Source organism: Astatotilapia calliptera, chromosome 10 (assembly GCF_964374335.1).
Source record: "Astatotilapia calliptera chromosome 10, fAstCal68.1, whole genome shotgun sequence".
Lineage (NCBI taxonomy): Eukaryota > Metazoa > Chordata > Actinopteri > Cichliformes > Cichlidae > Astatotilapia > Astatotilapia calliptera.
Window position 1 is genome coordinate 7,209,444 of NC_137431.1, and position 26,188 is coordinate 7,235,631.

Here is a 26,188-nt window from a genome sequence, read left to right on the forward strand (position 1 = left end):
CACACACACACACATATATATAATACAGAGACAATAAAAATAAAATATACGAAGGGGATAAATAGAATAAATAGGAATAAAAAATAAAAATACAAGTGAATTGCACATTTCAAGTATTGAGGTCTATTGCACTGTTGACTATTTACAAAAGTATTGCACAAAAGGTATTGCACAGTGAGGTGAAGAGGCACTACAACTTAGTGTAGTGTATTGTTGTGCACTGTGTATTGTTGTGTGACCACGTTTTCTGCATCTAGAAGACCTAGATTAGTTATTTTTCAGTATGTATTGTAAATAATGTAACTTTATTTATTTATTTATTTTAAATGAGCCCCCAGTGCAACACGAAGAGGGCACCGCAGGCCACAACCCTAAAGGAAGCAGGCCAGCAACCATGCCCAGGTTGGACCCAGTAAGCACCATGTCCAGCAATAAAAACCTGCAACATTTGTCTCTCCAGACTCCCTTAAGGCAGTGTCAGAGAGGAGCATGTTCAGTGAGAGACTGAGATTACCCAAATCTACTGAGCGGCAACTCCATTTAATTCACAGTACACAGTGCAATAGTTACATGCGTTTTATTTACAGTGAAAATAAGAAAATAAAATGTCAATCTATATTAATTGACATATATATATCTTTGTAATTTTCTGGATATTTATAATTGAGCTATTTGTATACATTAGAGCTATTTCTCATAACTTTGTAATATATTGTATTATTTAATTTAATGCAGTCTAATTTTCTTGAAGACACTGTAACCACATAATGTCCTTAGGGATTAATTGTTTTTGAGGAAGCAGATATTTTCTCCAATGTGTTTCTCCAATCAGAACAGGCAATCAGCTTAATTTATTAATCCCTAAGGAAAGACAATAAGAACAGTAACAGACTGAATATTTGACTCTAAACTGTACTATTAAAGTAGTCTGTAAGTTCATTTATAAAGTTTGTCTTTTTTTCCCAGTTCACAAGGACAGTTTTCTTAGCGATGCAAAAGACAGTAAGGACTATATATATGATGTATTTTATTCCATATCTAATTCACTTATGTTACCTATGACACACACCTTGGGAGGGTGGGATACAGCAACTAACCCGTGTGAATAGGTCTTCACATATAAACCTCTGAACATGTATACAAGACCACATAGCAAGCACATAGTTCTCAATAGAGTTGGCTGTGCAGTGGATCTGTAATCCTTTGTCCTTGATAATGTAAACAAAACTGCTAATCTTATTAAGGTGGAAGGAATCATTGGGAATTTTTATTTTATTAGTCCTTTATTTATCTAAGTAAAAAAATCTCATTGAGATTGAAAATCTCATTTTTCAAGAGAGAGGGATATGTTAAAATTTTGAAAGAAACCTAAAGCAGTCAGTAGCAAAACTGGGTCCTGGTCATTGGTTTTTTTCTAACACAACAACGACTGAAAACGTACGTCGCTCCTACTGAAGAACTACATCCAGAAGACCAAAGCGAATGTTTCTGTCTGCCTGCACAAAGCTGCTACTTGAATCCCATTAAAAGTCTGAACCAAGGTCCGCTATGTAAGAACATCAAATGTGGAGGAACTTGAGAAATTCAAAGCAGAACAGCCTGGGATTGCACAGGAGACATGTGTGAGACTTGGTGAAAACTGCAAATGACTGCACGGTGTTAGCAGTCAGAAAGGACGTAGCTATGAACATAAGGGAGGCTAATAATTTTGACCCTGGTAGTTTCTCGCTTTCATGAAAAGTAAAATATGCAAGCATCCAAAATAAAACTAGGGTGTTTGCAAAAGCATGTTTAAAATTTCTTGCTCAGTTTAGCTTGGGAAATTTTCAAAAGCTATTTGTCCATCATCCACCTCCTAAGATAAAATGATAGGGCAGATGGCCAAACTTAGAGAAACCTAAAGAAATGAGACATGGAATGGAATTGTACTAGGTTTTAATTTAACCATTTACCTTTAAAACTGACTGCACATGTGCTTTCCACAACCAAATGCTTACCTCTTCAGCTAGTGCCTTTTAAACACAGTCAATGGGCGTTAGTTTCTCGTTTTCATGAGATCTATTTATTTCCTCCTTGGTTTTCCAGGTTCCTTGTCTGTGGTGAAAATAGGAATATAAAATTATGATGCACCTACAGAATGACTTTGACCCTGCCCTGTGAGTCACTGCACTGTGGGCAATACCTTGATTTCTTACTGCAGAGCCAGCAGATGAGTCCCACTGTAATACCAACTAGGACGAGCCCTGCCACAACACCCCCTATGAGCTTTGCTTGGTCCCGATCTTCTCGAGATCCTGTAAACACAGCACCAAACAGCTTCAGCTTAAAATTATCATATGCCCACACATACGCTCACATGCACACACAAACAAGTTGAGCTGTGATAAAACTACATAATGTGTCTTCTTTAGCATATTCACAATGATTCTTGAACTACAGAGATCCTCTTTGCTCAAGCAATGCAATTTTATCAGATAGGTCTACTGTTTTATGCAATGCTTATAATTCTGAGATTTGTTCACATTTACTTTAGTGACATGAAACAATCTGTTTAGATTGCAAGACGGCAATAATGGCAGTCCACAGTGGAATGTTGCATTTCATAACACCAAAGCACTAAAGCCTAAAGATGCATTATATATTAAGGGAATAATGAATAGAAAAGAATAGGCATCTTATAATATAACCAGCAACACAGTGCAGTAGTTAGCACTGCAGCAGTTAGCACCGTTGCCTCATAGCATGTAGGCCCTGAATTCAAATCCTTCTGCCATAGCCAAAAGTGATGGGATAGTTAATTTGCTATTATAAACTGGCCATAGGCATGAATGGTTGTCTCTCTTTCTGTGATTGACTGGACACCTGTTTACCATTTGCCCTATAATACATGTGACAAGGACCCCCTTGACCCTAAATTGGATGATTAAGCCACAGAACCCACATTGAGCAGTTAAACTTGCAATTATGTATAATTTCTTATGTATTTCAAGAAAGTCAAATTAGGTAATAGCACAGAAAATCAAAATCACTTACCTCTTCCTTTATTTTCCTCCTTAAAAACTGAAATGAAAAATGAATATATCAGAACTAAATAAAGAAAAGAAATTAAATAAAACAGACCAACACCATTTGTCTAAACACTCTTCTTAAAGCCAAACAAAATTCTGCACTGATGTAAACGGAGACGGGGCTGGCCAAATGTAGTCTCAGAATAGGAAATCAAAGCTTTTTCCACTAATTGTAAGTGCAAGTTTTATATAAACACATTCTGTAGTAGTTTAAATCAGCAAATAACTACTACGGTTGATAACAGATCTAAATAACTTGTAGAAATTTACATTTAAATAAAGGAATTGACCATACTCTCAAAGAAAGGAAAACATTAAAGTTTCACATTGAAGGACATGGGTGGTGCAAATAAAAATACAACTTTAAATATTTAATGCATAAGATAGATAACAAAACTGTAGAATGTTTTGCAGCTGTATTAATATTTTCCAATCAATCATATTTGCTTTTGATTGTTAATCGAATATTTTCTTGAATATATCTATTGACTTTTCAGGTCTTTTATTTCTTGTATATAGATATAGCTTCATAACAAACAATAAGAACATTAAATCTGATGTCTTGTATTCATTACAAAGGTATAGATTGAAATACACTACTTTTGATTAAGAAACACATCACACATCAGTAAGAGATCAGGACCAGCTTGAATTTTAGCTGGTATTGGATTATAAATGCTGCCTAATTAGGCTAGTACAGACTGATAGATTCTCTTCAAGCAGCATTACAGTACTGGAATTTAAAAGATATTGAGAAGATGTCTGTTCAAACCTGTTTGACTTTAGTTATCCACTGCACAGAATTATCACACCTCTCTCACTCCTCACGTCTGTATAAAATAAAGCCAACCAACTAAGTAGTTCACAGCATTAACTTACCAGAGGAAACACTGATTGTCTCGGCATGTTGTCCCAGGCGGTTACTGACGTTGCAAGTGATATTCAAGTTCTCCTTGGGGACTATGGTGATTTTATGAATCACTTTGCCATTGATGTAGGAGCTCTCCTCCTGAAGGCACACACACAACACATTGTATTGGCTTAACTATTCTACAGGATATTTTCTATGTTCTTTGTCAGTTACATAATGGTGTCATGATGTTAGTTCTCTTCCTTTCAATATATAATATCTCAAAATGTCCTAGGATCCTCATGTCCTTATGCTACACACTGGAAGAAGCACCCAAGGAAACGGGAAAAGCTGGCTAGTACACTCGCCAGAATCAGGGCTCATCTCTGTGCTTCTTATGGAACTAGACCAGATTAGTACACTATTAGATGGATTCTGCCTGTTGCCCCTAGAGATCCCACGCCATTGGATCAGCTGGTCCACACTACGATTTAATAGTGTGTCACTTTTGTGTCGCGTTTTCCTAAGCAGCTTCGGTCCTCTGGACATAGCATGTATCCCACAAATCTTCGCACCCTTGCTCATACTTTAACGTCTGCACCCTTCCCGGCTCTATTAAATGCTAGCTCACCAGCAAACAAGATGTTTGTATTAAATGACTTAAAGTCGCAGCAGCTGGATTTTCCATTTTTGACAGAAACTTGGCTTCTACGTGACAAGTCTGTTGCTTTTTCTTCCTCCAGCTCATTCTTCAGCCTCCCTCAGACCTAGTGGTGCTGGTTTAGCTATAGTGTTCAACACCCATTTCCGTTGCCATAAAGCAGTGCAGGATTATTCATTCTCAAGTTTCGAAATCCAGCTTTTTGAGCTACACCTGAATAGTCCTGCGCCTTTGCACAATTATAAGCACTTTATCCAAGAGTTTTCAGATTTTATGACCAGAACTTTTCTTAAGTTTGATCAGCACCTAAAAGACGAGCACCTAATGGTTTAATAGTGTGTCAATTTTGTGTCGCATTTCTTGATCCTGGGATAATTAACTTAAGCTGTGAAAGCATCAAGGATTTTCTGATATTTTAAATTAATTTTTAAGTGTACTAAAAATATTTTTGATATTACTGGTCTTTATATCCAGAGATTAATTAACACTGGCCTTGTTACAGGTTGTTCCCTATCATGTTTTAAAGACGCTATAGGTGAGCCCCTTTTTAAAAAAAACACAGTCTGGGCCCAACTGTTCTGGCTAACTACAGGCCAATTTCAAAGCACCCCTTTCTTTCAAATGTTTTAGAGAAATTGGTCTACTCACAGTTGCAGGCTTAATGGGATCTCTGAAATTTTTCAATCTGGTTTTAGATTACTACACGGCACTGAGACAGCACTTTTAGGGGTTTTTAATGATATTCTATTAACTGTGGGTTCTGGCAGACCTGCTGCCCTCTTGTGGTTGGACCTGGCAGCAGCCTTTGACACAGTTGACCATGATATCCTCCTTAAAGGATCTGTTCTTCAGTTGTTTCAGTCATACTTATTTGGAAGGACCTTTTATATGAACATGGCTCAAAAATAGCCCCTCTTAATTATGGGTGAATTAAGGGTCAATTTTGGGTCCAGCCTTGTTTGACCCGGTATGTTGTCACTGGGGTCTATTTTTTCATAGTATAACCTTTTATTTTACTGTTTTGCAGATGACTTGAAGAGACTAATTGCCTTAAAGACGCTAAACAGTGGATGTCCTTAAATCTTTTAAAACTAAATGAAAACCAAACAGAAATGGTTATTTTTGGCATCTCTGTTAGTAAATATCGACAGTACTCTGGGCCCTTTATCTGCTCATTGTAAGACAAATGTTAAAAACCTTGATGTGTACTTTCATGGTTCCTTTAAACTGTGTAGGCAGTTGAGTTCAGTAGTCACTAGTCAAGTAGCTTTACCCATCTCAGACAGCTAGCCAAGGTAAAGCCATACCTTCCAACTAATGTCTCTGAACGTGTTTCGACTACATGTTATCCACTTCAAGGTCTAAACTTAAATCTTGTAGCAACAGAGACTTCTCTGTGGCAGGTCCCAGACTCACAAACACTGGAAAATTTTAAATCTCTACTGAAGACACATTTTTTTGCACTGGCTTCTAGAACATGTTACTTGAACAATTTTTTGTTTGCTTTAATAGCCTCGAGTCATTGTTGTTCTTAGTTGTTTTTATTATCTTATTGTATTTTTCTTTCGATCTTATATTTTTATTGTATCATTGTCATGCATGTGCCTTATTTAGTTCCTTTTTAGTTTGTAAAGCACTTTGTGCAGCACAAGCTGTTGTAAATAAATCTGACAGTAAACCCATCGAGCAAAATCATTCTGGTAGGAGTTCATACAAGCTACTTTTCTATTCCTTTTATCTTACAGCTGCATAAACTGGAGCAGCCAGGGATCGACCCACCCTTTGATACTCTCTCCATTGTCTAACTGGACATGTGCTTAAGGTACTAAAACACGATGACAACACTTACCTTTATTGGGTTATTGACGCTCCACTGGAACTGGGGTTTTGGTACTCCTTCAGCTTCACAGGTTAGGACTGTGTCTTTGCCATCAGCAGCACGATATTTAGTAAGGTTGGTGATCCGAGGCTTCCCTGAAACACATTATTTTTCTTTTTTACATTATTATCTTTGGCATCAGACCATGCAACATAATTGAATTTACAAAATATTACAACATATAGTTTTTTTTTTCAGACAACCAAACTAAACATTGTTGAGTTGTTATGCCCTTGTAAATCTTACAGTGAAGGTGCATCGGGTATAAAGTTCAAGAGAATTTATGAAAGAAGCCTCAAAGCTATAAGTTCAGTGACAATAACATCAACAGTAGACTGGGATCGAACCACCAACCCTCCATTTAGTAGGTGACCTGCTCTAATACCTGAGCTACAGCGACCCCAGTATAGTGTATTAAAATATGAAGCCAAGTGGTCCTGCCAAGTATCAATGTGTGTGAAGACTGCATTCTTCCTCACCTTCTATGACTAGTTGAAAGCTCTGACGTCGTGTCAGACCAGTCAGTGAAACTTCACAGATGTAGTCTCCAGCATCGGCAAAGGTCAAATTACTAAACTCTGGTCTCTTCACCATCTTTCCATTCTGCAAAGCAGCATCACATACAGTCAATGTTTTAATAATCTGGACCTTTAACTCTAATGTAAGTGAAACAGCAAAATATACATTTGCTTATCACCAAATTTGGTTAAGTTTTACTTATTCAGCTGCCTTTGCATGTGGCCCTACCAAGGACAGGTAATAGATATGTAAATCAGATGATATCAAATAGTTCTCTACTCTTTAGTCACTGCTCTTGTTCAAGGTCACAGGAATGTTAGCTTAAGTGGAAATTCAATATCATGAAGCTAACATGGAGTTTATACAGCCATATTACACAAAGACGCAGTTAGAAAATGTCTTCTTTTCTTGCAAACAATTTCATTTACTTTAATATTTTAAATGCCTCTTTTCTGAAAAACAATGTATTCACACAGTCCTTACCTTTTTCCATAACTCTTTAGCATCACCTGAGGTACTCTTCTCTATCTTCACAGACAGGGTTTCCCCAACGTTCTTCACAACCTCTCCAGTGGGACTCAGACTTAGGTCCAGGTCTGGCAACACATACAACAGAAAAAAAAGAGTCAAGTTCAATTCTGTTAATTTTTAAAAATGTATTTCTTTACTGTTTATTTATTGTTTTATCACGGTATAGCACTTGTTGTTCTTTAGTGTGATAGCACAGTGTTTCATTCATTTTGGCCATTTTAGGCCAAAGGAAAAAACTGCCATTGATTCAGTCTGTTGGCTCTCACTGCGGTAAAGTGTCATTTTCTGTTCCTGTTACCTGTTTTCTGAAAACTTATAGATGACGTCTATTTCACAGTGTAATCATCCTGTGCTATCCAAAGCACACTCTCTATTGATTCACCTTCTAATTATATTCATAGTATTCATTCACCGTGTCGCCATTTGCCAACTTTCTCTTAAGCATTCACATGATTGTTATCCTGCTGCACATTTTTGGCACTTAACTACTTCCACATACTTTGTGCTACAAAAAAAGTTCTGATACCAAAATGTTCAGCTTCCTCTGGTGAGGTGTGCTATTACTTTTTTTTGTAACTTTTAAACTTCTTATGATTTTTAAAAAAAAAATAAATCCTCTTCAAACCCACCCTACATTGAAACTTAACTACTTCAGCATACTTTGAGCTAGAGAAAAACGCAAAACTTTTAATGGGCCCCAAGACCTTTAACTTTTCAGGTATTACTCGGTGTTTTGATATCTTTTACGGTTTTCAAACAGTAACAGTTTAAGTTTATGAAGAATTAGATTTTTCATTGAATGTTCCCACTACTGCATGTTGACATTACCAACTGTAAAGACTGAGGCTGGAGAGTAGTCTGAAAAATTGTTGTCCTCTTTCATCCAGTGTCATCCTCACTGAGATAAGATTTATGGTTCTCTCTAAGAAATGTCACCGAAGCGCAGCCTCCCCCATCCACCTTGCCCATAGAGGACAATGTTAAAACAGCACCTAAACTTCAGCTGTGGCTGTTTTTACACCTTGTCCAGCAGACAAGCTACTATAGCCCAAACTGCTGAAAAACTTAATTCTGGTTCTAAACCAGTTAGGGTTATGTCCACCGCCTAAAGCACCAACAACGGGCACGTGAGCATCAGAAATGGACAATGGAGCAAAGGAAGAAGGTGGCCAGATCTGATGATTCATATTTTCTTTTGCATCACATGGATGGCTGGGTGTGTGGGGTAATAATAGGATAATAATAATGATACAATAATAACACTAGAATAACATATTCATACTCATTCAGTGTAATTAATCAGTGATGATTAAGTATGTCTGTAGATTAAGCTAATTTGTACCTCTGAATATTTTAAATTTATGGATATTATTTTAGCTGGAAACATATTTAAAAAAAACACAACCCAAAAGCATCAGTAAACAAAGTGCCTTGTTATAAACAGGAATTAAAAAATGTTCACTCCAGGTGGGAAACATTATATTTTGTTTGTTCTGCCACAGTCATTTGTCCTTGGTCCTTTGTTATGTTATAGTATGCTTTAGCTCTGGTTATGTCATAAGTACTCACAACTAACAACAATGTTCTGGGAGGCCTCCACTTTCTCGTTGTCAACCAGTGAGCATTTGTATTCACCCGTATCCTTTCTGTTGATGGCAGTTACAGTGTAGTTGTCCGAATTTTCAACCAGCACTTTCGTGCCCTGGTGAAGAGCAGGAGTTAAGAGAAATACCATTAAAAAAAACAGACAAAAAGACAATAATAACTAGAAGTACCACATTCACTCACGGGGCACTTCATTAGTTGGACCTTGACAGTATCAGGTTGGACCACAGAAAAGCCTTAATCATCATAAAGGAATGGCCATAGTGTGCAAAAATACTCAACTAGGCTGTGGCATTTGAAAGATGCTCAATTTGCTATTAAGGGGCCAAAAGTGTACCAAGACAATATCCCCCTATTATGCCAACACAACTAGCCTGAACAGTTGATACTGTTCTGTTTCAAGGTTTGTAGTGTTGCACTTTCAGAAATGCTCTTTTGCATTGCACATTGGTTACAATAAGTGGTTATTTGAGTTTCTGTTGCCTTCAATCAGCTTGAAGCATTCTGGCCATCCTCTAACCTGTGGTATCAACATAGAATCTTCACACAGACATTTGCTGCTATTTGTTGCTCACTGTATACTTTCTCTTTTTTAGACCATCCTCTGTAAATTCTAGAGATGGCTTTGTGGGAAAATTACAGTGCTGCTGAACTACTTAGACCAGCCTTTTTGGCACCATCAAACGGCACATTCAAGGACACTTTTTAACCATCTTTCTTCCCCATGTTGACGCTCAGTTTAAACATGAGCAAGTCGTCTTGATCATAACTACATGCTTAAATACATTAGGTTGCTGCTGTAAAATTAGCTGATTAGTTATTAGTCTTAATAAGTAGCTGAACAGATGTGATAAAGTGGTCAGTGACTGCATATTAAGCATGCATTAAGTACAATATATGTCAACCAGTCAAGCTGGAGTTTACATTTATGTCTGTCAAGATTTTTATAACACCAGTAAAAACTCAACTAAATTTGAATTTATCAGGTGGGTAAATAATGTGGCATCATCAGTTATTACATGTGGTCAAAAAATGATCTAACCAAAACTCCACCTGAGATCATCACATTTTGGGAGGTCCTCTGACCACCAAAACCTGAAAATCTTGTGTTCTACGTGAACATAAGTGCCAAGTCTCTTTTGACCGTTTGGTGGATCAAGAAACATTTTTACTAATCTGCAAGATAAACAATGGGATCTGGCTCACCTTAATGTGAAAAAAGAAGGATCTAGGTGGAGGGTTGCCATCAGCAGTACACTTTAGTGTCACATTATCTCCTTCTATAATGGACGGCTGTGACATAATCTGGAGAGTAACCTGCTCCGATGGATCTGTAAATATGAAATATTATTCAAAGACACCTCCAACTGACGAATAGATAACTCTCAAACTGGCTCAACTCATTTAATTGGTATAAAATAAAATTATCATTATTATTATTATTATTATTATTATTATTATTATTATATGACTGATCAGTACTTTATCTACTGAGCGATAGGTATGAACTGAAAGCAATTCACAAATATAAAATTCTCCCATGATGTAGTCCCAGCAAGGACTTAATTATCCAACAACCCCCTTCCATCTAATCTAACATTCCAGTAACAGAAAAGACAGGAGAGGTGAGAAATGCAGTAATTAGGATTAATCTGTGGCTAAACTGAAAGTAAATTGAACATGGCAGCTATACGCTGGTCAAAAGTTTTAGAAAACCCCATTTTTTCAATTTTTTTTAATTTTTATTATGCAGTTTAATGTCTCATTGCACGCTGAAATGAAAGCATAGTAAAACTAAACAAATTCAGTGGAAAAAGAAATCATGGAATCAATTTATAGACCAAAATATATTCTAACTTTGGAGTCATAAAAGTAGCCACCTTTGGCACATATAACAGCTGAACAGACCAGTGGCATTCTTTCTACAATAGAATCAAATATTCTTCAGAAAGTTCTTTCCATATCTGTTGCAGACATTCCCATAAATGTGTGGCACTTGTAGGTTGCTGTGCTTTCACCCTTCTGTCCAGTTCATCCCAAACTAGCTTGATGGGGTTTAAGTCTGTAGACTGTGCTGGTCACTCCATGTTTTCAAGCTTACCATCTGGTTTGTTTTCCTGAGGTAGTTCTGGCATAGCTTGGACTTACGTTTTGGGTCATTATCTTGCTGTAGGATGAACCGCTGACCAACTAGGTGCATACCAGAGGGTATTTCATGGCACTGCATAATGCTGTGGTAGCTGTTTTAGTTCAGGGTGCCTCTCACTCTGTACAAGTCACTGAACCTGGATCCAGGAAAACAGCCCCAGACCATCACACTTCCTTCTCCATGTTTGACAGTTTGACAGTCCTTTCACCTATTCGAAGGCGTACAAAGATCCTGCATGATGAACCGAAGATTTTAAATTTTGATTCATCGGTCCATAATACCTTCTTCCAGTCTTCAGTAGTCCAATGGTGGTGTTTCATGGCCCAGGCAAGTCTCTTTGTCTTATTCTGATGTCTTAGCAATGGCTTTCTTGCTGTAACTCGTCCAGTCAAACCTGCAGGTCGAAGTCTTCTCTTCACAGTTGAAACTGAGACTTGCTTACTACGACCACTATTACATTATATTATACTATTATATAACTATTATTTTAAATAATAAATAATGTATTTTTTTATCCTCTGGCAGTTCTCTACTTACCTTTTTTACCATTTTAAGCTATTCATTGGACTTAATCGCCTTGCATTGTGATAAATAACTGGAAAGAATTGGTGTTCTAAAACTTTTGTCTGGTAGTGTATATAATAAAAAAAACATATTAAGACTGAAAACATCCCTGAAATGCAAAGAATTTTACATTTCCTCTTGTCAGATTTTAAAATTCACAGTTTGGTTTGCTGCAGTGAGAGAGCCCCTGTTCCACACCTTTGAAGGGAATCTCTTAAAAAACATGGTGCATGAGTTGAAGCATGCAGTTTTACACACTACGGAATTTCTTCCAAAATTTTCATTGGATCTTATCTAACAGCAATGAAAGCATTTTAGCCATTTATTTCCTAAAAACCTTAAGCATACAAGTATTAAAATTACTTTGTGGCAATGTAGCTCTATATGAGAAGATGGAAAAAACAGATTTCATATAGTTGTAGTACAGTGATACAGACAGATGTCAGCACTGCCTTCCACTCACAGTGAATGGGAAAAGGTTCCAGCTCAGTCTCCTGATTAATCAGTGTGTGTGTGGCTTCACAGGCAAAGATTGCATCAGCATCCTCTTTGGTGGCTGCATATTGGAGGGTGGAGAGCATGGTGGATAGGCCTGTGTCAGGATCCAGCTTCAAGTGGTTAGTGATCACAACAGCTGGAAAGGCAAGATGACAACCACACCAGACACATGTACATACCCACACAGACAGACAGACAGACAGACAGACAGACAAACAGTCAAAGACACACAGATTTCGTCAGCTGTTACTATTCCAACATTGCTTTGATTTAGACAATGAAAGTCAAGGACTTTCCTATTAATCAGAATCAGAATATTTTATTAATCCCTATGGAAATTATGTAACATTTATGTAATAATTATAATGTATTACTGTGTTCCTTCTGACAAGTAAGCAATGAATTTTATCATATATCGTTTTAGCTATTCTCTTGAATAAATATGATGCCCTCTAGAGGGATATCTATGACAGCAACTTCCCCAGTGTAACTGGATAGTTTACAGGTGACCGTAAGGGAAGAAATGCATTACATTTTTGATCATCTTTCAAAAGTTGTCCATTTTTTCTCCACTTGATAGTGGCTGGAGGGTTTGCTTCTGCCACAACACATGTTCCAACCTAAAAATGAAAGAAAACAAAACATAAACAATTATACACCAACTTGCATTTTTGTCACACTTAAAGGTTTTAGATCATTAACATCCCACAGATATGTCATATGTCAAGTACAGCAATTTTAACAACTGCTGACATTTACTTGGACTCTCTGATTGACCTTTCTGACTTCTTAGGAGTGGATGTGATTCATCACACAGCCACTCCTGGGAAGATTCACCAGCGTTCTAGGTTTCCCCATTGTAAATAATAATCTCTGTGGTTTACTGGAGTCGCAAAGCCTTAGAAATGGCTTTGTAACCCTTTCCAAACTGATAAATGTTAATAACTTTGTTATCAGAGGTTTCTTTAGATTGAGATTGATCTTTTAATTTACTTAAATTTGTCAGAAAAGTTGTAAGTTGCTACTTAAGCGATTTCTTGATGCAACTGGTATGAAAAAAAAAATCAGGCCTGGGTATGACCAGTACAACTGAACTCAGCTTTTAAAAAACAAAACAAAAAAACTGTGGTTAATCGTAGTTTATTCATGATTTAATGAGGGCCGAGTGGCAGTTAGGTTTGGGTAGTGTTTCTCCCTTAGTAAATCACCATTTAAATATTTACTTGGTTCTTTAGAACACTACTTAAAGCATAAAAGACATTATTCCAAAATATATTTCCTTCCTACTGCTGCAATCATGGTGGTCGGAGCTAAAAGTAGAACATGGTTAAGTTCAAGAAAACATCTAACTTTTAACTACATAATTTCTAGAAGTTAAACGTTATCTAGATAAACAAAAATATCTGAGCTGCAGTGCCCCTTCCTCTTCAAGGACAAGTGGACCAAAGCTATACCAGCAAAATGCAGCATACATATACAACAGAAAGTGTGATTGTAGGGGCCAAGTTTTCCATTTTTTATTATTTTTCCATCAGTTTATTTTCCTTTCATTAGTCACATCTTATGTAACATACACATTCAATACTGCTTGGAATTTCTTTTTTCCCCTACTTCAGTTGTTTATACTATCTGCTATGAAAGTTTCCTCATCTCGGCTTAAAAACAATTACTACTTAATGCCTGCAGAATGGGGTGTTCATTGCAGGGTAGGTGCAGATGGTAGCATGAAACTTTGCACACCGATTTTGGTGTCTCATGTGTCGCACAACACAATCTTTGTGGTGTGTTGGCTAATTGTGCACATCTCGATTTTTTTAACCTTGCATGTTGTGCTGCGGCTTCCGCAGCTGGGCTGAAGACAGGAGTATACAATTGTTTCGGTTTTTACTACCATTTTAATGATAATACAGCACAGGAGCTCAGGAATATACAGATATGCAGAGGATTATGTTAAAACAGTTAAAACTGTTAAAACTTGCAAAAAAAACCCAACCAAACAAACAAACAAAAAAAAAAAAACCACTCTACAAAGTCTTCGCTTCTAGTTTTGACTATAGTCCTCTTATACTAGCCCTTATGTAGCTGTATTGTCTAAGTCACGACAGCTATTGTTCAGGAGAATACGGCAGCTGCTTTCTGTGCAGTAACAGCGTGTATAAATACAAGTTTCTGTGAAACATGGTTTTGCAGAGGTGAGCGGAGCAGGCACATTCTGGCCTAGAGATAACCAAAGAAGCAAGTCACTTCAAATTGAAAAAAGAAATCTTATGAAAGGTCTCTGTTGTAAAGACAGACAATGTAATTTTACACATACAATGTTACAATGATGCCACTGGTTACTGTATAATATGCTTTAGATGTTATAAAGCTTCGTTTCAGCCTAGTGTAAACCACAAAGACTTGTCTAAGCTGATACTATTTCATGTATAATGCTGAAGCAAGCTCTTAGTACTTTCACAAGTAAAAACCACATTGTGACAAAATTAGACGTGGCCTTCAGAAGGAGCAGTCTAACAGTGACTGTCAACAACAAAACCTGCCTTCATTACAGTCACCTTCATGGCAAAACAGACATTGACTGACTTTTGTGATCTAATGAAAATGCTATAAGAACAAGGTCATGCTTTCTGCATTCTCCACCACTAAATCTCTCTCTCTCTCTCTCTCTCTCTCTCTCACCTAATACTGCATAACTAGATTTTGCAAACATTTCTGTATACACAATTCACGCTGCATCATGGAACAACCTGACACATCTGATGGACAAACACTGAGACTTACCGCTGTTAATTTGTCTTTCTGTAATAATTCACTTTTGTCCATAATCCGCACTGGTGATGGCTTCTCTGCAAACACAAAAGGACAAAATCAAGGTTTCGAATTAAATTCAAATTTTAGATTGCATCAAATTACAACAAAAGTTGCCGTAATATTGTAAAGTAAAGACCCTAAAATAATACAAAGAAACCCCAACAATCAGACGACCACTAATGAGCAAACACTTTGGTGACAACGGGAGGTAGTTTTTCCTTTTTCCTCAGCTCTTTTTGAGAGAGTGGCACGGTTGCCCTTCCGTTGGTCTTTCTTGGTCTCTTGTGCTCTGAGGGTCTCTGGATGTCTGGAGCCCGGATCTCCTCCATACCTGCTTCAGGAGGACAGGGCTATGGCTCCCCACACCCTCTAGCAGATCATTACATGAAGGAACCTTTTGAATACAAACGCGCTCATGCTCACAGGTGTACACACGGTTGCTCAAAGACACAAACTACACCCTTTTTGGCTCCTACCTCAAAGCACACTGTGCGCTGTCAATCTTACGTGCTGCACAATAATATTCAATATTTAGTATTTATTTTTATATTCACATAGATTATTGCAATGATGTTGTTTATTATATTGCTCTCTTTTGTTTTTGCTTGTTTTCTTTTTTTTCTTTCTCAACAGGTGATCCAGGTGATTGATATATGTATTTTTTGTCTGTTTGTTTTGCTGTTTTTTGCCCTTTATCACTGTTCCTCTTCCCCACTGTTTTTCTTTCCCTACCTCTCTTTCTTTCTCCCTTTCCTTTCCCCCAGCCATGTCTGTCACATGTGTAGCAGGTGGAAATAAAATAAAATAAACAATAGAAACAAAGGTGAATCAAATAGACCAATACGGCAAGGCTGGGATGGTCCATTTGGTAAAGTAAATCCGTTGGGCATCTTTCTTGGCCTTTAGACAATTCTGATGGCAAAAAAAAAAACAAATGGGACAGGCGGGAAAAGACAACGGGAGGTAAAAACTCCCTTTTAACAGGCAGAACCAGGCTCAGGGAGGGACGGCTATCTCCCATGATTGGTTGGGAGTGAGGGGAGGAGGACAGGACAAAAGACATGCTGTGGAAGAGGGCAAGAGAATAATGAAAACTCCTTAATTAAATGCAGAGTGGTGCATGATGCGTCCAAAGGGGTGAGAGGACAAAAAAGCCCAGTTTATCATGGTAAGCCCCGAGAAGCCAGGTCTATTGCAGCATTACTAAAGGAGGACCTGTTCCAGCCTAACTATGTGCTTTATCGCTGAATCAGGCCACTTATCCAGGAATTTTAAGCCTGATTTAAAAAGTAGAGAGGGTGTCTGTCTCATAAATCCAAGCTGGGAGCTGATTCCCCAAAGAGGAGCCTGAAAGCTGAAGGCTCTGTCTCCCATTTCAGAACCACAAGTCTGACATTAATGGCCTGTATTTGTATAGCGCTTTTACTAGTCCCTAAGGACCCCAAAGCGCTTTACACAACCAGTCATCCACCCATTCACACACACATTCACACACTGGTGATGGGGAAGCTACATTGTAGCCACAGCCACCATGAATTAAAGTTGCAAAAAGATTAGAAATATTATTATGTCACACTTTTACCAAAAGCTCGCTTTGGTTTTTTGTTTTTGTTGTTTTTACAAAAATAAAGTTTAGACAGCCTTGGTGAATAAATAAGGGGAGGAGCAAAATTCAAGATTGTAGTTAAGCTTACTGTAAACAACAACAGAGACGGGATACTCCATGAGGTTGGCGTCTGACACCACCATGCAGGTGAAAGTCCTCTGGTCTTTGAGTGAGGCCTGGGTAATGAGCAGGCTGAAGTGCCTATTGATGCTGACCCGTTGAGCATAACCATCTGTGGCCTGAACTGTGGCCTGGTCACTGTGAGCCTGTTTGATTAACAGATCACCAGGTGTGCCATCATCTTTTTCCTAAAGTGTAAGGCAACAGAAGAATAAGACAAAGAAGACAGGGTTTGTCAAATCTGTACAAATCTTCATTCTTCAAGCGTATTTAAATAGACATGCACAAAAATAGAACAATTTTAAACAATGCATTTAAGCTTTCATTCAAGCATTCTCCAAGTAGAACGTACAAATGTATCACATATCTGCTAATTAGAATAGGTGTACACTGCTAACTCATAATGCAAAATTCAACAGGTCATCTTTGCCAGGTAATCTCTTTAATTACAGTGTGGATTAAGTGGAGCCATATTTATCTGACTTCTTTAAATAAGTCTTGAAGACACTAGCTGTAGATTTATGATGGACATAAGCCTAAAGTTTTGCCCTAGACAGGACACTCTCTCATAGTTTTATTTTATTCATTCCCTTAAGCTGGGCATACACTGTGCAATTTGTCACACAACAACCGTGAAAAGAGTTGGATGGACATTGCTGCTCCATTGCAGCTGGCTGGTCAATGTTTTTCATTAGCAATTTAGCAAAGTTGATGGTGGTGGTGTGTGTCTGTGTGAGTGAAAGACAGAGAGGGAGAGAGAGAGAGACAGATTTTGTGTTATAAGCTTCATGTTATGGACGCACAGTGTGAGCACTCAGGTCGTGTTATGAAGGAAGGAAGGCTCAGAGTTTAGTGAGTGGGTGTGCTGGGATGTGCTAAAAGGTGGGCCTTCACAACAGGTCGCATCAGAGCACCGGGCTGTATAGTGTGAGACCATGCATTGTGACCTACGAACTTCTAATCCCTGTGATTCAATCCTACTGTTTGAGCAGAAGCTGCATAATGCAACTGAAAAAAAATTGCACAGTGTATGCCCAGCTTTAGACTGGATGGTGATATTCACACAGCTGGTTGCTTACTTCACAAGTAACTCAATGTCAGTGTGTACTTACATATTTCCACTTGATGAACATCAGATCTTTCGGTGGTGGAGCTCCACCATTGCATGGCATAACAATGGTTTCTCCATACAAAGTAGTCAAGTTTGCTGTTCCCTTTACTGCATAACAAAAGACCACAAATTGTTAGAATAAATAAACATATAAAGTGCTACCATCTATCATTTAACTGGAAAAAAAAACGTACACAGGTATTTTTGAAAACGGAGATTTTCCGTTTCTGTTTTAAAAAATAATCCCGTCCACACGTAAACGCAGAAATGGTGGCAATATATTTCTAATCATGTAGAAATGTTGGCCAATCAGAAGTCTAGAAGCCTCAGTGGGAAATAGTAAACAAGGATGGGGCATAGAAGCAGAACCGAGTCGTATGTGTGGAGGGACAGTAACTGTGTGTGTATATGTAAGCATTTAAACGCTGCAGAGAGTACAATTAACAGTAACAGTATTGTAGAAATTCATTTCACCGAAACAATAACGTGGCGCACAGTATTACGTCAAAAAAGGCGCACACCCTTGACGCTGCATTTTCTGCGTTTTCTCCGTTTTTCTTGTCCACACGGAAATGCAAAAACTGAGTTTTCAAAAATATCCACCCTGGCCGGAGGTTTTAAAAATCTCAGTTTTCAGTGACCGAAAACGCCGTTTACGTGTGGACGAAAGGTGCAAACGCATAGAAAAATCTACGTTTTCAAAAATACCCGGGTACGTGTGGACGTAGCCTCAGTAACATGTGTACAGCAACAGCTGGCATTTTGAGTACTGCTTGTTTGCACCCTGATTAGCCAAACCTGGGTACATGAACATATCCATGTAGCTCTTCTCCCCTGACTCAATCAATCCTTGTGTACATCAAACCCACTTCCAACTGCTGAGATCTTAAGAAACCCAGCAACGAAAATAATCATTACCAGTGGGTCAGTGAGCAGCTCCTCCCAACTATAACTGTCTTAAAATGCCTGGGTGTTAATAAGTGAGTCAAACTATAGCACAATATCCTGTCACTCCAAATGTGATGTGTGATACCATACATCACAACGATCATGTGTAATGTCAAAGAAGTAAGAAAATTGGTGGAAAAAGATGGATGGACAGTTAAAACAATATTGCTTGTTTCCCTGTCTAGTTTCTTGTCACTGAATTCTGCATTTCTACAAAAAATATATATTAACTGTTAAAAACAAAGCATGTTGAAAAACTGTGAGTACAAACACTCGAATATTACTGAGTGAAATTAGCCAAAAATATAGAAAGTGAGAATGGTAAGAGACAGGCTAACAACATACAATGAAATTTTTTATTTTTTATTATGATGAAAATGTTAATGTAGCCTTGGCTATTTGTTAAGGTTTGAAGTGACTTTGTGGAGTTATTGTTCAGAATTTCACCCTGCTCAGTAGCGAGTAAAAAAAAAAAAAACCCCAACAACTTTGTTTAGTATAGTTTTTGTGTAACTGTATAAGTTTGTTCTATAGATGTTGAATGTAGCTTTGTTTAAAGTTATACTATATGTGTAAAATTTATTTTGGCTCTAAGCAAGTTGCTGTTTGAGTTCTTTATAAAGTGCAGATGTTGCCGATCCGTGGAACCAGCACCTCAATACAGAGATGTGAGATATAACGAAATATATCAGATGATGATATCAAAACATCTATTGTTTATTTTGTGCTGTCGCAAAAGACACGGTTTACTGTAATATGTTTTCATTGACTTAGATGACAGTTTGCAATAATCACCACGGTACAGCAGAAGAACCAGGCAAAACAAATTGAGGAGCTCGTTCCTAAACGAGGGCCTACCTCTGTGGCGTGGACGTGATTCAGTTATGAAAAGTGTGACATGGAGGAGAAAACTGCACAAATTATACAAGAAAATGGTCCCCACCACAGACACAAACACAACAAACCTTCTTTGCAAGAATCACATTAAAGAGTACAGAGAGAGTTTATGAATCAGAGGCAAATATGAGCCAGGTCCTCATAATAAACCTCAGACTCAAACATTAGAACAGGCTTTTCCCTGTGGTACGCCATGTAATAAATAATGTCTATTACAAGTTACATCTATAAATATATGGTTTCATGCAATGGCAAAAAAAATTGCCATTGCATTTTTTGCCATTGTATCCAATCACTGGATGATTGTGTGAGTCATCCAGTGTGTGTCACTACTGGATAACACCATGTAAGGTCCATATTAGTTAATCTAATCTAAATGTAAAAAAAAAAGAAACTTTTGATGTGGTAATGATATAAACTATTCACTAAATTTGTAGGAATTGCACTATATAATTTTGGTCATATCGTGTAGTCCTACAAAACAGGAAGTGTAGATGGTCTCTCTGTTTAAAACACCCAGTCCAATCCAGTCCAGGGGACTTGCCTTGTTTGTTGCCTCGATCCTCTGGTTGTCTACATTGATTTAAAAAAATAGGAGCCCCAAGTAGTCTTGCACTTCAGGTATTTACAGCTCCAGTCACTACTGACACGCTCCAGAGAATGTGTGCAATACACTGAATACCAGATAAAGTTGTCACTGACAATGGGCCCAAGTTCTCAAATTAGGTTTTCCGATTAGACTCCGGCACATCTGCAATAAACAAAGCATTTGCTAGAAACTCTGACTACATCTTACACAACCACAGCAGAGTTGGTGATAGGAAGACATTGAAGGCAATGAAAATTTCTCTGATGCAAACTTGATATATAAGTGACTATGTTCAATCTAACTCTTGCAACTTCCAAATCTCAATACTCTTTAAGGTCTTGGACTTAGGGGTGAGCGATATATCGAATATACTGTATCACAAGTTTTTCCATATATGATGGCTAAAATGGCTTTACCGTAACCATTGAGTATAAATTGCCATGGCAATATTAAGCTGTCTGCATGCAATTCACTGTGAGTGTCTTTTCTCCCAAACTCTGCGAATGCATCATTAATTTCCCCCTCCCAAATGGAACATTTTCTACCTGGTACACCGTGGTGAATTTTTGCTTCATGTCCTTTTATGTTGCTGTGATCGTTTGCTGGTAAAGGTCTAGTGTTGATAACAGGAAGAAACATACTGTTGACAGTACAGTCGTTTGTAAAAAACAAAACAAAACACTGAGGGATCGATTTGAATGACTGATTGGCTAAAAATAACATTTGTTTTTGGAGGTTATTTAAACATATTGTGATATATGTCATGTATCGTGATGTAGGCAAAAAATATTGTGATATTAGATTTTCCTCAACTTGGAATGTGAATACCACAGGCTGCAGTGTTCAGAGCAGCGCGAATCCAAGCCCAAGCCTTTGATTTCAAAATTAAAAACAAACAAAACACATTTCTATTTATCTGGAAGAAAAAAAAATACCATCCGTTTTATAAAAGCACTAATTTCCTTGCTTTTAAAAACCTAAAATGTGACATATCCCTCTGTCTTTCGGAAGACCATATATAAAATCAAAGTTAAAATTATATAAATTTCTCGATCAACTTCATGCTGGCCCATGGTTAATCCTAGATGTGATGCCCTAGAGAAGCACAGAGGGATGGAAAGGCAAGTGCCCTTGGGAATTAAGGCTAATTAATTCTATATGGGAAAATGGCCTTGTGTAGACTCAGCAGACTGTTGAGGCACCAGCATGTCTGGAGAGAAACAGAATATCCTCTTGTTCAAAATGCCTTTCATTATTTACAATTCATGTAATTAGACAAAAAATAATGCCCAGTACAAGAACTTGTTTTCTGAGGTCCGAAACATGTCCAACAGGCAAGTAAACCAATTAAAAACTAAGACAATGTGACCTGCAGATGTCCTTCCTCCTTATACATGTTAGTGTGCTTATCACAAGGCACCAGTGGTGGACCTGGCAATTCTAGTTTTCTAAGCAATGCTGAGCAATGCTGGGCAGTGAACACAGGGCCCACTAGAGGACTTTGGGTCTTCGTGCCACCATGATGAAGTCTGTGACTATTTGGTCATTGACATTCACAACTGCTGCCTTGTTCTTCCCATGTCGATACTGAACTTTTACTTTTGTGGTTCCTAAATTATGGAGGAGTTCCAGCACATAATCTGGTCCCTTTAAACCCCCCACCCCACCCACCGACCGACCAACATTAGTACCAGAGTTAGCTTCTAGTCAATGTTAATCGGTTTTCGGTGGGGTTTTTTTGAAATTGTCTTTTCTCCATGTTTTATTATTACATGTTGCAATAGGTGTCTGAAAGGTGCAGCCTGAGATGTGGTCTAAAGTCTTCCCTCCAATGTTTTACCAATCGTGTTAACATTCTGTTTTTACCACATGCAATAAAAGTGTTTCCTGCCTGGGCCCAGCAGCCTTTGCCTCTGAGCCAGAGGTCCACATAAAACAAGTGGAAATTCTAACAGTCTGATAATAAATTGTGAAAACTTATAATTTGAGCATATTTGCCTTTTCTTGTGAGAACAAAACAAAACAACAACAATAGCAACTTTTAAGGTAAACATCACATAGTACTTCACAACAAAATACACCAAAGTTAACCAAACACAAGGCCAAAAAGATTCATTTTTAGCCGTATTTTAAAAGAGACCACTGAGACCACATATTTCAGAGGTAGACCCTTCCAGAGTTGCACAAGCACTGTCTACTTTAGTTTTCAGCTTTGTATGATGCACAGCCAGCAGGCCTCAACTACATGGCCTCAGGGGCATGTTAGGGACATAAAGATTTCAAAGTTTATTGATATAAGTTTGTGCTTGTCCATGAAGAACTCTAAAAGCCAGAATGTTGAAATGGACTCTAAATTTAATGGGGATCCAATGCAGGTGGGTCAGTAACAGCGTGACCTCAGTACTTGGAAGACTTTGTCAGCACCCTTGCAGCATCATTCTAAACAACTTACAGATGTTCCAAGGAGTTTTTACTTAGACAAGCGACCAGTGATTTAAGGTAATCTAAACATAATGAAATAAATGCATGCAGGGGTAGGCAACCTTTCTGATGATGAGTGGCATCTAAAATTTCCTCAGAAGTGAATGTGCCATATAATTGCATTAGCAATAAATTGAATAATGCTCTATATTAACAGTTACACACTACATAGAACAACTTTACAGAATTATATTTGTTCACAGATGTTGGCAGCTACAGTGGGGCAAAAAAGTATTTAGTCAGCCACCGATTGTGCAAGTTCCCCCACTTAAAATGATGACAGAGGTCAGTAATTTCCACCAGAGGTACACTTCAACTGTGAGAGACAGAATGTGAAAAAAAAAAAGTATTTGGTCACCTCAAACAAGGAAAATCTCTGGCTCTCACAGACCTGTAACGTCTTCTGTAAGAAGCTTTTCTGTCCCCCACTCGTTACCTGTATGAATGGCACCTGTTTGAACTCATCATCTGTATAAAAGACACCTGTCCACAGCCTCAAACAGTCAGACTCCAAACTCCGCCATGGCCAAGACCAAAGAGCTTTCGAAGGACACCAGGAAAAGTATTGTAGACCTGCACCAGACTGGGAAGAGTGAATCTACAATAGGCAAGCAGCTTGGTGTGAAAAAATCAACTGTGGGAGCAATCATCAGAAAATGGAAGACATACAAGACCACTGGTAATCTCCCTCGATCTGGGGCTCCACGCAAGATCTCATCCCGTGGGGTCAAAATGATCATGAGAACGGTGAGCAAAGATCTCAGAACCACACGGGGGGACCTGGTGAATGACCTGCAGAGAGCTGGGACCAAAGTAACAAAGGTCACCATCAGAGAAGCCATGCAGAGAAGTACACACCCCCATCACCATCAGCGGCGCTGCTGTGGAGAGAGTGAGCAGCTTCCGGTTCCTTGGTGTACATCTGGCTGAGGATCTTACGTGGTCAGTACACACAAACAAAACAGTGAAGAAGGCGCAGCAGCGCCTCTTCTTTCTCAGGAGACTGAAAAGATTCGGCATAAGCCCCCGCATCCTCAGGACCTTCTATCACTGTGCCATTGAGAGCATCCTCACTGGATGCATCACCACCTGGTATGGCAACAGCACCGCCTACAACTGCAAAGTTCTCCAGCGAGTAGTGCGGTGCTCTGAACGGATAATTGGAGGTGAGCTTCCGTCCCTCCAAGACATCTACAGGAAGCGGTGCCTGAGGAAAGCGGGGAGGATCATCAAGGACTCCAGTCACCCCAGCCATAAACTGTTCAGACTACTTCCATCAGGAAGGAGGTTCTGCAGCATCCGGTCCCGTACCAGCAGACTGAGAGACAGCTTTTTCCATCAGGCCATCAGGCTGCTGAACACATCATAGACACCTCAGCTTCACTACTGGAACTTTAACATTATGCACTCCATACTGTACAGTAATGCCACTGTTTTGCACATGTCTCACTCTGTATATTTTATTTTATTTATTTTATATATTCTATTCATTGTTTACTCTATTTAATTTGTAAAATATGTGTACACACACACACACACACACACACACGTAGAAAAATATTTAGTATACACATCCAGAAATGCATATACTATTATATATTGTACATATATTTATTAGTTTCAGATGTAGCCATTCTTGTATTTTGCTTGTTTACATTATTGTATTTTGCACAACTCTGTTGCTTGTGAAGCTCGCACACAAGAATTTCACTCACATGTGCTGTACCAATGTACCTGCACATGTGATGTGACAATAAAAAGTGATTTGATTTGATTTGATCAGTAACACACTACAACGGCAGGGAATCAAATCCCGCAGTGCCACACGTGTTCCGCTGCTGAAGCCAGTGCATGTCCAGGCCCGTCTGAAGTTTGCCAGAGAGCACATGGATGATACAGCAGAGGATTGGGAGAATGTCATGTGGTCAGATGAAACCAAAGTAGAACTTTTTGGTATAAACTCAACTCGTCGTGTTTGGAGGAAGAAGAATACTGAGTTGCATCCCAAGAACACCATACCTACTGTGAAGCATGGGGGTGGAAACATCATGCTATGGGGCTGTTTTTCTGCCAAGGGGACAGGACGACTGATCCGTGTTAAGGACAGAATGAATGGGGCCATGTATCGTGAGATTTTGAGCCAAAACCTCCTTCCATCAGTGAGAACTTTGAAGATGAAACGAGGCTGGGTCTTCCAACATGACAATGATCCAAAACACACCGCCCAGGCAACAAAGGAGTGGCTCCGTAAGAAGCATTTGAAAGTCCTGGAGTGGCCTAGCCAGTCTCCAGATCTCAACCCCATAGAACAGGGGTGCCCAATCCCGGTCCTCGAGAGCTACCGTCCTTCAGCTTTTAGATGCATCCTTGTTCCCACACACCTGAATCAAATGAATGGCTTGTTATCAGGCCTTTGCCAAACATGATGGCATGCTGAAGAGATCAAACCATTTGATTCAGCTGTGTTGGAGTAGGGATGCATCTAAAAGCTGCAGGATAGTAGCTCTCGAGGACCGGGATTGGGCACCCCTGCCATAGAAAATCTGTGGCGGGAGTTGAAAGTCCGTGTTGCTCGGCGACAGCCCCAAAACATCACTGCTCTCGAGAAGATCTGCATGGAGGAATGGGCCACAATACCAGCTACTGTGTGTGCAAACCTGGTAAAGACCTATAGTAAACGTTTGACCTCTGTTATTGCCAACAAAGGTTATGTTACAAAGTATTGAGTTGTATTTTTGTTATTGACCAAATACTTATTTTCCACCCTGATTTACGAATAAATTCTTTACAAATCCTACCATGTGGATTCATGGATTTTTTTCACATTCTGTCTCTCACAGTTGAAGTGTACCTCTGGTGCAAATTACTGACCTCCGTCATCATTTTAGGTGGGGGAACTTGCACAATCGGTGGCTGACTAAATACTTTTTTTCGCCTGGTTGGTGGTCATTAGGTGTATAGATTGAAGTTCTCTGGTGACCTGTAATCGTTTTTCTTTGGCTCCAAAGACTATTACTTCAGTTTTGTTTTTGTTTAGCTGGAAAAAATTGTGACACAACCAGTCATTAATTTCCTCAATGTAATAACCAAGAGCCTGTAAAGGCCCTGGTCTCCTGGTGACATTGTGATATATGTCTTAAAGACATAAAGACCTGGATGGCCGCTAACTTTTTGCTTCTTAATTCAGATAAAACTGAGGTTATTGTACTCGGCCCTGAAAAGCTTAGAAATATGGTATCTAACCAGATTCTTACTCTGGATGGCATTACCTTGGCCTCCAGTAACGCTGTGAGGAACCTTG

The 26,188-nt window shown here is 38.6% G+C and overlaps 1 protein-coding gene across 3 annotated transcripts in view; it reads right to left on the minus strand.

The window, feature by feature from the left end:
* Positions 1 to 26,188, minus strand: part of alcama (activated leukocyte cell adhesion molecule a) — a 176,927-nt gene that overhangs the window by 143,180 nt on the left and 7,559 nt on the right. For all 3 annotated transcript variants that reach the window (XM_080307441.1, XM_080307440.1, XM_026182028.2), the window contains exons 2-15: positions 17,974 to 18,080; positions 16,830 to 17,049; positions 15,106 to 15,170; positions 12,857 to 12,944; positions 12,290 to 12,460; positions 10,320 to 10,444; positions 9,078 to 9,210; positions 7,461 to 7,573; positions 6,938 to 7,061; positions 6,429 to 6,553; positions 3,948 to 4,077; positions 3,034 to 3,060; positions 2,183 to 2,294; positions 1,998 to 2,094 (exon numbers count right to left, since the gene is read on the minus strand). In XM_080307441.1, the coding sequence (XP_080163567.1) occupies positions 2,016 to 2,094; positions 2,183 to 2,294; positions 3,034 to 3,060; positions 3,948 to 4,077; positions 6,429 to 6,553; positions 6,938 to 7,061; positions 7,461 to 7,573; positions 9,078 to 9,210; positions 10,320 to 10,444; positions 12,290 to 12,460; positions 12,857 to 12,944; positions 15,106 to 15,170; positions 16,830 to 17,049; positions 17,974 to 18,080 (1,619 nt within the window). In that variant the 3' untranslated portion in view covers positions 1,998 to 2,015. The remainder of the gene's footprint in view (positions 1 to 1,997; positions 2,095 to 2,182; positions 2,295 to 3,033; positions 3,061 to 3,947; positions 4,078 to 6,428; positions 6,554 to 6,937; positions 7,062 to 7,460; positions 7,574 to 9,077; positions 9,211 to 10,319; positions 10,445 to 12,289; positions 12,461 to 12,856; positions 12,945 to 15,105; positions 15,171 to 16,829; positions 17,050 to 17,973; positions 18,081 to 26,188) is intronic.